The following is a 13918-nucleotide window of genomic DNA, read 5'->3' on the forward strand; positions in this document are numbered from 1 at the left end:
CTGCAGACAAGTTCGCAGATGAAAACTATCGATCCACGATATCGTATAGCCCCCATGTAACGGTAACCCACAATATTCCGTATTTTGATGATTTTAGTCACCTTTTTCAATGGAATTGTCTGAAAATCCACACAAGGACTTCCTTCTAACTACATTACTCCTAGAAGAGAATTGTCTATATAGGTCTAATATATTGTATGGCCCCATATAACGGTACCCCCGTTATTTGGATGATTTTAGCGACATTATTCACAGGAATCGTTTCAAATTTCGTAATGGGTACTACAGTCTATGACAAAAAATTGTGAATGCAGGTCCACGTCTTCGTATAGCCCCCATATAACGATACCTTCCGATATTCGGTATTTTGACGATGTTAGGGTGAATAATAACCGGAATTGTTTCAAATTTTGTATTTGAAACTCGTAATGGGTACTACAATCCATTTAGCTGCAATCTTTTAAGCTGTACTTTTCGATGGTATTTTTTGGAAATTGTTCAAATTCCTTGAAAATGGTCGAGGGTATTAGAAGTATGGCCCGGTCGAACATAATTGCTTTTTTACTTGTTATATCTTAAACTTTAACAAATTTAAATAATTTTTAATTCTAAAATTAGTTTGACAGTTCATTTCATAAAAGATATCCTTTGATTATACGTCAAATAAATGCCGAATCTTCGTAAAACGCGTAATTTGGACTCAGTGCAAATGTGGTCTAAAACACCTCATTATGTGGCAAATAGAAGGTATAATTTATTGGAATATAATATGTTTGCCAAAATGGTAAAATAAGGAGATAGAACGGCTTCGTAAAACTACAAGAATGCAGACGAGTCTATACCCGCCTTATGTCAGAATTATTGACATTTTTTTTCCAAAAATGAATAAATATCTGGAGTTTCTTTCAAAAATATAATCTAAACTTTTCAATCTTTCAATTCCATGGTAAAACTAGTTAATATCTCTAATACGTGTCCAAAACAACAAATACATACAAAAAGTGGCTTAAGTAGGGCACACTTAAAAAATTGTAATCAGCTGGTAGCTCTATCTTACCTTTTTATTATAAAGGGTGTTTTTTAAGATAGATAGAACTTTAACTTGTAAAAAGTAACACAAAAAAATTAAATTTTGATGAAACTTTTTTTATTTGTTTCAGTATACTTTGACAAATCATCATGAATAGACTCACGCTTGAACAACGCTACGAAATTATCCAAATTTACTTTGAAAATCAGACTCTAGAGCATTTGACAAATGACCCGTTGTTTTATCGCAAAATTGTGTTGAGCGATGAGGCGCATTTTTGGCTTAACGGGTTTGTTAATAAGCAAAAGCCGCATATGGAGTGAGATCAATCCACAAGAGACCCTACTGGATGTAATAGAGTCTACATCCAGAAAAATGCACCGTTTGGTGCGGTTTTCACGCTGGTGGCATCATTGGACCTTATTTCTTCAAAAATGAGACTGGAGCTCGCGTTACGGTCAATGGAGATCGTTACCGCACCATGATCAATGATTTTTATACCCTACAACACAAGGTGGTCAGGGTATTATGTCTTTGTGCATTTGTTTGTAACAGGCAAAAGGAAACGAGATAGACCCATAGTTCCTTTTGATGATCTGCATAGAATCACTTTCTGAGTTGATTTATGCATGTCAGTCCGTCTGTCCATGTATTCTTGTGAACAAAATGCAGGTCGCATTTATTATCCGATTGAGATGAAACTTTGCAAACAACATTTGTTTGGCCCAAGGACGAACCCTATTGAAATTGAAATCGGTAAAAATTTAGATATAGCTCCCATATATATCTTCGTTCGATTTGCCTTTTATTGTGCACCAAACGTGTAATATCAGCCCGAATATAATGCAATTTTGTACATACAACCAAATTAGGCCTGAAAATAAGTATGCCAAATTTGATCTTTGAAATCGGTTCAGATATAGCTATAGCTCCCATATATATTGTTCATCCGATTTGTTATTTTTGTCCTCCGCAGCCGTAATATGCACTCTGAAACAACAATATTTGGGGAAATATATCAAATGCAGCTCAGAAATACCTTTGCTAAATTTTTTCCAGATCGGTTCAGATTTGTATATAGCTCCCATCAGATTTGTATATAGCTCACAAATTTGGTAAAGATCGGTTCAGATATAGCTATAGCTCCCATATATACCGATTTGTTGTATTTGTTACCTACAGCCGTAATATGCACTCCGTAACAACGATATTCAGGGAAATATATCAAATACAGCTCAAAAATATCTTTGCCAAATTTTATCGAGATCGGTTCAGATTTGGATATAGTTCCCATATATATCTTTATCTGATTTCAAATTAATTTTGCACCAAATGGGCAATACAAGTCCGAATTTAAAAGATACAAATGCTTTGGCATATTTAGTCCTTTGAATTGTAAATTATAATTATAATCATAGCGTGTATGATTGAAATCTCCCATTAAAACTTTTAATTATTAAGTGGAGCTCAACTAAATTAGTCGGCCCCGCCCGACTTTAGGACTTTCTTTACTGGTTTGTTTAAAAATATGGATGACATTGATCCAGAGGAGATGTTGTTTCAACAGGATGGCGCTACGTGCCATACGGCGAACGCAACCATCGACCTATTGAAATCAAAATATGGCGATAAGTGGACCTGTCAATTGGCTTCCAAGGTCGTGTGATTTGACACCTCTTGATTATTTTCTTTGGGGCTACGTGAAGTCACTGGTTTATGCTGATAAACCATCAACAATTGACGCCTTGGAGGCTAGCATTGTTCGTGTTATTTGTGACATAAGGCCAGCAGTGCTCGAAAAAGTGGCCAAAAATTGGACGTCCAAAATGCACTTCGTCAAGAACAGCCGCGGTGCCCATATGCCCGAAATCATTTTCAAATGTTAATGTCACGTATTGATCTTTCGAATAATAAAAATTGATTAAAATTTAATTTTTTGAGTTATTTTTTACAATTTCAAGTTCTATGGGGCTTAAAAAAAACCCTTTACCATGCTTGCCAACTAAATTTACAAAACTGGCACAAAATGGCACAAATACTCCCAAACATGGTACAATGAGGAGAAGGTAGGCCAACTTTGAAAAAATTGAAAGTATAGAGGTCTACCTGTTTGGCTTGTAACGTCAGAATTAGTATAAAAACAATAAAAAAATCAAACAACTTGTTGCATTTATTTTGAATAAATAATTGAAAACCGCGAAAACTGAATGAAAGGTCAACACTTCTTTTCAAAACCAGGTTCTATATATCTCTAAAGGATTATTTCGCTACAAAAACTCTAGATTTTGTCGATGCATACGATGAAATAAACATTTTGAAAACATCCGAATTTGAATGTTTTCTGAACAATTTTTTGTTATTGAAAAGAAAACACATACATAAACAAATAAAGATGACATATTAAGCCAAGAAAATAAAAAAATTGAAATCATATGGTATCATAGCCCTACCTTGATATCATTGTACCATGCTCCTAAATACGCAAAGTAAAATGAACACTAGGCTATGAAAGATAAATAGGTAGTTAGGAGCAAGAATATTAATTGAGATTTTTGTTACAATCGATTAGCACTTCTCAAAGTTTACACCTAGCCTTTCAGAGAGGTATAATAAATATAAAGGGTGTATTTTTAGAAATATTATATTCGACACAATATTGAACAAAATACTAAATTTATTCTAAATACTAAAATTATTTCCTGAAATTTGAAAAAAATTTTAGCTGATGAAAAAATTGTTTCCCTTAGGAGTTGCAAACTCTCGATAACTCAACTGTCAAAATTTTTTTCTCAACTCGTTCCTTTTTAACTTGATTTTTGACTAATCGAAAAACATCCAGTAACAAATTGTTACTAATTATTGCGCTAACAAAAAGCCCACCTATATTTAGAAAGTTTCGAGCTAAAAATGATTAACAGATATTCTTTTCAAAATCTTTCGAAATGTGAATAGTTCATTAAAATTTTTGTGCAATGTCATCGTTGTAATGTCATATCAAAATATTAATTTTGATTGTTTGGCACAAACCTCGAAACACGATGACATAAAAAATTATAGGCCCAAAATTCATTTAAGCGTATATTTTCCACTTCAGTTTGGCCTACCAAAGAAAGGTTAAACATATATTTTTAACACGCAATTTGTTGAAATGGAATTTCTTTTTATTGTATGGAAATATGGAAAAGTGGAAGAAATATAAATTACACAATTTCCTCTAAATGACAGCTACAATGTAATAAATATTTGTCTTCAAATGAAAAATGTAACCGAAACCAACACCATTATCTTTGCATAAATTGTTATCTCTTCAAAATTGTTAGATAAAAGAATACGTTGTATCCCCTGAGAACACAAATACCAAATTATAATTTATTTAGTTGGTAAATTTTAGACCCAACAAAGTATATATATTCTTGATCAGCCTAAAATTCTAAGACGATTTAGCCATGTCCGTCCGTCTGTTGTAATCACGCTACAGTCTAAACGAATTAAGATAGGAAGCTAAAATTTTGCACAGATCCCCCTTTTGTCTGCAGGCAGGTCAAGTTCGAAGATGGGCTATATCGGTCCACGCTATCATATAGCCCCCATATAACGGTACCCCCCGATATTCGGTATTTTGATGATTTTAGCCACATTTTCTAATGGAATGGTCTGAAAATCCACACAAGAAGTTCCTCATGGGTACTTTATCCCTAGGAAGAGAATTATCTATATAGGTCAACGATATCGTATAGTCCCCATATAACGGTACCCTCTGATATTCGGTATTTTGATGATTTTAGCCACGTTTTTCAATGGAATTGTCTGATAATCCACACAAGGAGTTGCTTGTAGATACTTTATGCCTTGGAAGAGAATTATCTATATAGGTCCACGACATCGTATAGCTGCCATGGGCTATTTGGAAGAAAAATAACTCTCATTACTGTAAAATTACTACCAGATATTCCTAATTTCAATATTTCTAGATTAGGAGTGAATATGAAATATTTTTATCTATCGGGAGTATTTTTATCTATCTGTCCACTCCTTCTGGTACCTCCAAATATTGAATAATCATGACTCTTATGAACTGTAAAATACCTTCCAGATTTTCTACAAACTTTGCACTTATAACATTTCATCCATGGTAGAAGAATACGGAATGAACTGTCATTCCATTTTTGAAAATGAGAATTTTAGATGAAATATTATTCAAATTAACAACCTCCGATTGGCGTCGTATAAGAAAACATATAAAAATCTACATATTTTGAAATTTTTTTTTTTTGAAATATCAATGTTCCCTTGATTTGATGCATCTACCTGAATTCTTCTACCATGATTTCATCACTCATAAGAGATCTATATTTTGGAGGATAGTAACCATTTAGACCAATATTTTACTTTTGCTCTTTTTTGTGAGTCATATCATAAATCATAAATAAAATAAGAATTCAAACATTATTACGAGATTTTCCAATAAGAGGTGTTATTTTGAACAACTGGGATTATTACAGGTAAAAACTACGTCATTATTAAAAATTAAATATTCACTAAAAAAAGGTGAAAAAAAAACACAAACAGCGAAAATTTTGATCTTTTACGGAAATGGTTTTCGGACCCTGTTATCTTTCAAAGATGTGATTACAACTGACCATGAAAATTTAGTGATTGGGGCAAGATAAGTTCTATGGCCAGAGTTGATTTATGACCTCAAAGATGGATTGCGAAATGCTATCGAGGACATTGGTCAACTATATTGCGATTTTGTTATGCGAAATTTCGTGATCCTGCAAGCGTGCACTTGGTGGATATTTGACTGATTTGTTTTTCATAAATAACGGCATACGTTTCACTATACTATGAATGTTTCCTTGAATTCCAAAATAAGATGACTTCTTTGAACCCCCTGCGCAACACGGGGAAAATTCAGCGGATTATGAAATTATAGGCAAAATTCAGCAGATTATGAAAGTAGAGCTAAAAAGAATACACGTGAATAGGTGTTCTGAAAGTTAACAACGAAAAGTCAGCAAAACAGAAATTATTTTTAAGAGTTAGAGTTTAGAAATGTATATTTTTCGCCTGTTTTTAAAAAGGGTTAAACCCCTTCAAATTGAACCACATCAAGTTAACATTTTCGACAAAATTATTTATCATAAAATTCTAATATGGATCCCAGAAGACGTCAAGAAACCAGGAATTCAATGAGTTTGTGCAAATATCTCCAAAAAAGCATAATTTTAGAAAGATAGCGTCAAAGACAAAAATATTCTTCATCAAATTTTAGTATAAGTCACCAAATATATAAATCTCTATTTCCAATGTAAATCAAAAAATATTTACATCAATGATCCAAAAAAAAAATGTAGTATTGATAGTACTTGTTTTTACATCAGAACCCCACAAAAGTTCTGGGTTCTTAGACCAAATGTTGTTAAGTCCCTTATATTATTTCGACCTTATTTAAATGGAACCCCTATAGTTTGGTATACAGGGTGAGATGAAAAAACTGCAATCAACTTCGGACTGCTATCATTTCTAAGCCACTCGTCCGACATCTGTTAAAATTATTCCACTGACAGCTCATTATATTGTTTACAAGCGTACAAAAGCATTTTGGTGAGAATTTTCCAGAAAAAAAGTTATTCGTAATGGAATTCAATTCTCACTATCACGTGTGATTTCTTTATATTTATCTGGAAAACCACAAGTGGCTATTGCTAGAGCACTCCAGCATTTAAATGTAAATAAATCTTTTGTGTCTCGGACCATCGCTCGTTACCGTGATACTGGAAGAAAACAGCAACATCATTAGAAATGGTTCGAAAAGTAAAGCAGCGACTTGATCGAAACCCGCGTCGCAGTTGTCGAAAAATGGTTCGCGAGCTGAACATATCGCAATATTCCATTCGTCAAATATTGAAAAATGAGCTCGGGGTAAAGCCATTGAAATTCCAAAAAGTGTAAGAACTTACACCGCTAGAGAAAGAAAATAGTTGGTTCGCTTGACCGAAATTGGTGAACCGCCGAATTTGGTTTTCTCCGATGAGAAAACATTCACTCAGCACGCGCCACCCAAGAATTGTTACAAAATGAGGTTCCTCGCGGAGCAACATTCGGGCAACATTTAATTCTAAAATATGATGTTATTTCCGACATTTTCTGCTTTCATTCAATAAAAATTTATGGCGTTTGACTTTGTTCCATTTTTTTATCTCACCCTGCATGTGCAATGTTCCGCCACTAGAGCTAGAATCCATAACTAACTACAAATATGAATTTTTAGACAAATTGGTGGAAATATGTGGCTAGAACTATTAAAATACCTAATATCGGGAGGTACTATTATATGGGGGCTATCCCAAAACGTGGACCGATATATCTCATTTTCAATACCAACCAACTAGACACAAAGCAAACAACGGTGCCAAATTGCAAATCTCTATGTCATATAATGTGGGCTGTATCGTGACTTCAATAGATAGACATACGGTCATCGACTTGGAATTGTATGCTGATCATGAATATAAATACTTTATGGGGTCTATGAGGAATATTTAGAGGTGTTACAAACGGAATGACAAATTTAATATACCCTCCTTTCTAAGGTGGAGGGTATAAAAAGATATCAATACAGTTCCTCTTTTGGTAAAGCAGTTATTTTTTCAATTTTTTTTGTTTTCCTATATTACCTATCCCATTCCACATCTATTCAATATTTAATCACTCCAAAATCTCCCACTTTTCTGAAGTAGAATATTGAAATAAAAATGCATTATTTATGCACATTTCTTTCAAATAATCATCAGATCATCAACGGCCGGCCAACGCTTCGGATTGATTGATTACTACGAAAGTAAACGAGCTTTAACTCAGATTATGGACGGTGTAAACAAACGGGCGTAGTTTTGAAGCGGCATTCGCTCCCTCCCTTACAACAACGAAAATAAATAACAAAAACAAAAGAGAAATTGGTTTTGGCACTTCAGTTGTGTAAAATTGTTATTCTGAACGCATCGCGGAAAAAAAACAGTACGAAACTATACGGCTCCCTGCCAACCAGCCTGCCGGTTAAGCTCTGTCACATTTTACGGCTGACTTTGGAAACCGAAACAAAGAAAAATCTCTAGTTACAAATAAAAGCGGAGCTTGTTTGCCTTTTACATCAAATCCAATCAAAATAAATGAGGTTTCGAATTCGGTTTCGAGTATTGGAGAAATGTCTGTGTGTTTTCCTTTGTTTCAATTATGAAAATAAATAAGGTTTTGAAAGTCCAGTGAATAATAATAATTGCAGTTCTAAGAAATCGTGTGTGTTTAACATTGATTTTTAACGTGACAAAATATTGTAAAACAGATTTCTTTTCAAAACTTAATTGATTCAATCTTAGCGGTGTCATAATGAAAATTTCAATAATTTTATTTCTCCGAATCGCTTTTGTGTTGGGTTTTGTAAATTTCAAATACGGTAAATGAACATTTAAATGGTAACGATTAGAAAATTGTGATAACGTTTTTTTGTTATTGTTTTGCGTTGCAGATCCCATAGTTATCACGAAAGCTGAATTGGATGCTGTTAAATCCATAAGTGAAAATGAGTGGCTTGATTTTGTACGACGCGGCATAGAATCAGATAACCAAGAAAAAAGGTATGTACGTGGAAATCGAGTGCAAATGTCGATTTCGATCGATCGAGAGTGATGTATAGCATTTTCGTTGAATAGGATTTTCGAATGAAAATGTTAAATACGCTGCAAATAAAAGTGTACCATTAGTACTAAAATGAGGAAATATAGAATTCATAAATTTTTCAAACGTTGGTCCTACTTTTCTTGTGCAGCAATGAGATAAGGCAGGGAATAGAAGGTTATTGTCATGGTATTTAGCCGAACTTAATGGTCATCCAAATAGGTCATGTAGATTTTTTACTAAAATGAGCACACTTTGCATTTTTTAACATTCTATAAACGAATAAAACTGGAAAAGTGGTATAGGGGTAAACCGAAGTCTCGGAAACTCTTGCTAAAATCATTCGAAAAATACTAAACTGTACAAAATGTTGTTTCCTGGTATTGAAATCTGCATGAATCAAATAACCCATTAAAAATTAATGTAAACAAACTGCCTCCTGCATTACCAGTAACTTGAAATTAATGGGTTATTCTTTAAAATTGGGTTAATTACAAAGCAAAATTGTTAAATTTTTGACACTTTTTAGGGGAGTTTCCAAAGGAGAGCAGTTCATTTCGTATCTGACCTAAGTATTATATGAATACTAGCTGGACCGATCCGCGTTGCCGGTTCGTAGTTTTAGTCTTTAATGCATAGATAAATCAGAAGGCACTTTTATATTAGCGCTTCTCCGAAAAATGGACATTAAAAAATTTCCGCGAAGAGGTCTTCTACTCCCTTAGAAGCTAAGACCAAATGTGACCAAGACCCTGGAAATAGCTGAAATCAGCAGATACCTTTATATAAGGGTTACACCAAAGCATGGTCCTATACTTATAATTATTTGGAAGAATGTGTTGTTCTTTCTAAAATTACAAATTACCAACATTTTAGGAATTTGAAGGAGGCTATATTATTTGAGGGGGCTATATCACAATGTAAGCCGACCTGATACATATTTTGTACAAATGATTCTTCCTGTAATCCCTAGGACTGTCACAAATTGAAAACTCTATCGCAACTTTTGCGGAGTATAGAGCAAAATATTTGGGACCCTTTGTGTTTGGTTAATCTATAGAAAATGGACCCAAAAACGTTTGACACGAAACCCCAAGTTTAAATTTCCCGCAGTGTAATTACTGACGACAGAGCATAGTCCCCGTATAAAGTTACATGTGAGTTAAGGTTACTATTAAGGGTTCCGAAGAATTTTCCGAGGCTTCGAATCCTTTTCTTATTAAATTTTCAATTCGCTCCACTATTTTGTATAGTGCGCATATTACGTATATTAGCGCTTCTCCGAAAAATGGACATTAAAAAATTTCCGCGAAGAGGTCTTCTACTCCCTTAGAAGCTAAGACCAAATGTGACCAAGACCCTGGAAATAGCTGAAATCAGCAGATACCTTTATATAAGGGTTACACCAAAGCATGGTCCTATACTTATAATTATTTGGAAGAATGTGTTGTTCTTTCTAAAATTACAAATTACCAACATTTTAGGAATTTGAAGGAGGCTATATTATTTGAGGGGGCTATATCACAATGTAAGCTGACCTGATACATATTTTGTACAAATGATTCTTCCTGTAATCCCTAGGACTGTCACAAATTGAAAACTCTATCGCAACTTTTGCGGAGTATAGAGCAAAATATTTGGGGCCCTTTGTGTTTGGTTAATCTATAGAAAATGGACCCAAAAACGTTTGACACGAAACCCCAAGTTTAAATTTCCCGCAGTGTAATTACTGACGACAGAGCATAGTCCCCGTATAAAGTTACATGTGAGTTAAGGTTACTATTAAGGGTTCCGAAGAATTTTCCGAGGCTTCGAATCCTTTTCTTATTAAATTTTCAATTCGCTCCACTATTTTGTATAGTGCGCATATTACGTATTCGGTATTTCACTGATTGCAGTCCCAATGAATTTTGCATTTTGAGTTCTCATTGGATGGATTATTTCCATATCTAGTCAATTTTTTGGAGTTTTGGACCTCAGAATCGATAATCATTTAAAAATTTAAATTTAACTATCATAAATAAAGGTTCATCGACTTATAAAATTTAGGGACCCCATAAAGTATGTTAAAGAGTAGAAATCTTTGTTGATTAAATTATATCCGTGAGCCTCTTCGTTCACCGTTTGCAATTAGGATAGAGGTCACCAATTTTAATATGTGTCTTTCAAACTTTGCACAGGTTTTTATATTATTCTTAGGATGATTGATTTTACAAAAGGTATATATTTGTTCTCAGTTATATATAGCCCTCATATAATATTATCTCCTAATATTCGTCGAAAAACTGTGCTCTGATTTGGCCGATTTGAGGTATTTTGAAGGGCTCAAAAGTATTTTTGAGGTTATAAACCATTTGTCAAAAAAATTATAACAAAAGTCCACCTTATGATTTATTTTCTATTCCCCAGTAGTGGTTACTATTGGTTCCCCATTAGGCATAGCCTCAATTTAAAAGTACGTCGAGATTTTTAATGTTTTGATGCTTTGAAAAGTATTTTTTAATCAAAATTGAAAATTTTAATAATATAACGGCATGTATAGAAAATATGCAAATTTTCTCGATGTTTACGGTTTTTTTCAATAAGAATTTTCAATTGCAATTCTACACAATACTCCATATCAAAATAGAACAGTGTTTTTTTTTTTTGCAGTTCCGCGAGTTTTATAGAGGCTTTTCTTCAAATGTTCGGCCCAGCCGTTCTCAAATGACGTGTTACTATGCTTTTTTAAATTTTGGTGTGGCCAGTTCCTCCGGCCCCAAACAGATACCTATTGTTGGAGGGAGAGTGAAGATTACGTCGTATACTAACTGTAGAACAGACATCTTCATGATTTTGGCAAATATTAGGATTTTAGATAAATCGAAAAATGGGGGTAAAATTGGGCGTGGTCACTTTTTCATAGCATAAAAACCTTATTCGGGATAGAACGAACATTTAGAAAAAAAATTATAAAAATCGTCCCAGCTGTTCATAACTGATTCAATTACCAACGAACAACTTATATATATATATATATATATATATATATATATATATATATATATATATATATATTATGAACAGCTGGGACGATTTTTATAATTTTTTTTCTAAATGTTCGTTCTATCCCGAATAAGGTTTTTATGCAATGAAAAAGTGACCACGCCCAATTTTACCAATTTTTTCGATTTATTTAAGCGGGTGTGATGGCTCTTCGTGGGTCACACGGGGATTTTCACTGCCCCAGAAGCGTAAATTGTGCTTATTTACGTACCCGCTAAGATGGAATTGGGCCTCATCACTAATGCTTATTTTCAATCGTCTTCTTGGTGCTGATTAATGATGGCTTGAGCATATGTTAGATGCGATTGGCGATCAGCAGTAAATACCTGAAGCACCATCTAGACTTTGTACGGAAATATCTTCAATTCTTGTATCAAAATTCGCTGTAGAATCCGTCGACCGATACCCATTTGCGTGGCACGTCGTCTGATCGATGTCGACAGCGCTTCCATGACATCCTGGGCTACAGCAGCAATACTCTCTGCAGAACGGATACTCCGGGCTCTGCCACGCCTGGCAGCATTTTTTGTTGTGCCAGTCTCTTTGAGGCGAGCGGCTAAACGTCGAAGTGTTTCCCTAGAAGGCGTTGGAAATCTGCGACAAAATTTACGTTGTGCCAATGTCACCGACCGATTATTGGTCAAATAAATGGTCACCAATATTCCTCGTTTTGGATCACTGTAGCGTAACATTGTTGATTAAAGTGTATTTCACATGTGTTTACTACAAAAATTTCAAAACTGTACCGTCATTAGGGACTCCGATGAGAAAACATTCGTTGTCCAGCAGTTTGTAAACAAAAAAAAAAAATATCGTGTTTACTTGCCAAAGAGGTCAGCTGAAAATGTGTACCTTCGGTTGGCTACCAGAACTCAAGCGCCGGCCATGGTGATGGTGTGGGCCGCCATAACAGCCGATGATCGCTATCTGCTTGTATTAATCGCCCGTGGCAGCAGATTGCCGAATATTATGGCGAAAATATTCTGGAGGGTGTATTAAAGCTTGGGCACACAAACATTTTGGCCGCAGACCTTGGACATTCCAACAGGACTAAGCACCATCGCACTCAGCAGGCGCCACCCAAGAATGCTTACAAAGTGAGGTTCCTCGCTTCATTTCTAGCGCACAATGACCACCAAAATCTCCGGATACCAAACCGTTGGACTATTGTGTCAGGAGTATTTTAGAAAGCAAGGTTGGCACTAAAAAGTGTTGATCACCTCAAGTAAGCCCTTCGCCGGGAATGGACCAAAATAACTCAGAGCGAAATTCGGGTAGTATGTGACGGTTTTTTTGGTCGTTTGAAGGCCATAATTCGAGGCCAAATTCGAACAAATCTAAACTTATTCTAAAATTTGATGCTATTTCCGACATTTTTTGCTTTCATTCAAAAACAATTTAAAAAATATGTAAAAATTATGGCGTTTGACTTTGCTGCAACTTTTTTTATCTCACCCTGTATATTAATTAAGATTTAAGGCAAAAAGGATAAAAATACCTTATTTGAGAAAAAAATATGTCAGGTATTCAAATATTAGTGAGAAAAATTTACATAGATTTATTATTTTAGAGAATAGAATATTATATTTCCTGCGTTTGGTATATTAAATGTTTTTAATGCGGTTCGATATATTCCCTTAGTATTTTATTGGACTCCTCCAATTATGGCTTATAAATTTCCTACCAAACACAACAAAAAAATTCTTTATTTTTGGCTGTATTTCTTGAACATCCTGTTAAATGTAAAGTTAAAACATTTGGCGTATTTTTTTCAAATAGCTTGGAATTAAATCTCTTCAATGCAAATGTCACAGTACAAAATGGTACAATATCACATGCTCAACTTTTGGACACATTGCCGAATGAAGAAGCGTTGCGAGACAGTGAGGTGGCCGATAAGATTCTCAAAACATCGCTATATATTTACAATAGCAAATGTGCACCAAATGGACTATCGGGAGAGCGATGTGAAGTGATTCTCAGTGACAAAGATTTACCACAAAGCAGCGACCTTAGGATGGAATGTGAAAGAGTTGTAGAAAACAGACGCGATGCTCATTATCCATTTCGACGATTACTGCCACGTCACTACACCGATGGATTTTATAATGTAAAACAAATTTGAAAAAAAAAATCCAATGTAATATTAGTAATGAAAAATATTTT

At 34.4% G+C, this 13918-nt stretch overlaps 1 protein-coding gene across 1 annotated transcript in view; it reads left to right on the forward strand.

Moving 5' to 3' along the window:
• Positions 1-7827: 7827 nt before the first annotated feature.
• LOC101899471 (chorion peroxidase) overlaps positions 7828-13918 on the forward strand; it is a 29756-nt gene continuing 23665 nt past the window's right edge. Inside the window, exons 1-3 of the mRNA XM_059124016.1 lie at positions 7828-8486; positions 8559-8667; positions 13532-13862. Of these exons, the coding sequence (XP_058979999.1) occupies positions 8420-8486; positions 8559-8667; positions 13532-13862 (507 nt within the window). The 5' untranslated portion in view covers positions 7828-8419. The remainder of the gene's footprint in view (positions 8487-8558; positions 8668-13531; positions 13863-13918) is intronic.

The sequence above is a fragment of the Musca domestica genome, unplaced genomic scaffold (genome assembly GCF_030504385.1).
Source record: "Musca domestica strain aabys unplaced genomic scaffold, Musca_domestica.polishedcontigs.V.1.1 1, whole genome shotgun sequence".
In the NCBI taxonomy this organism is placed as follows: Eukaryota; Metazoa; Arthropoda; class Insecta; order Diptera; family Muscidae; genus Musca; species Musca domestica.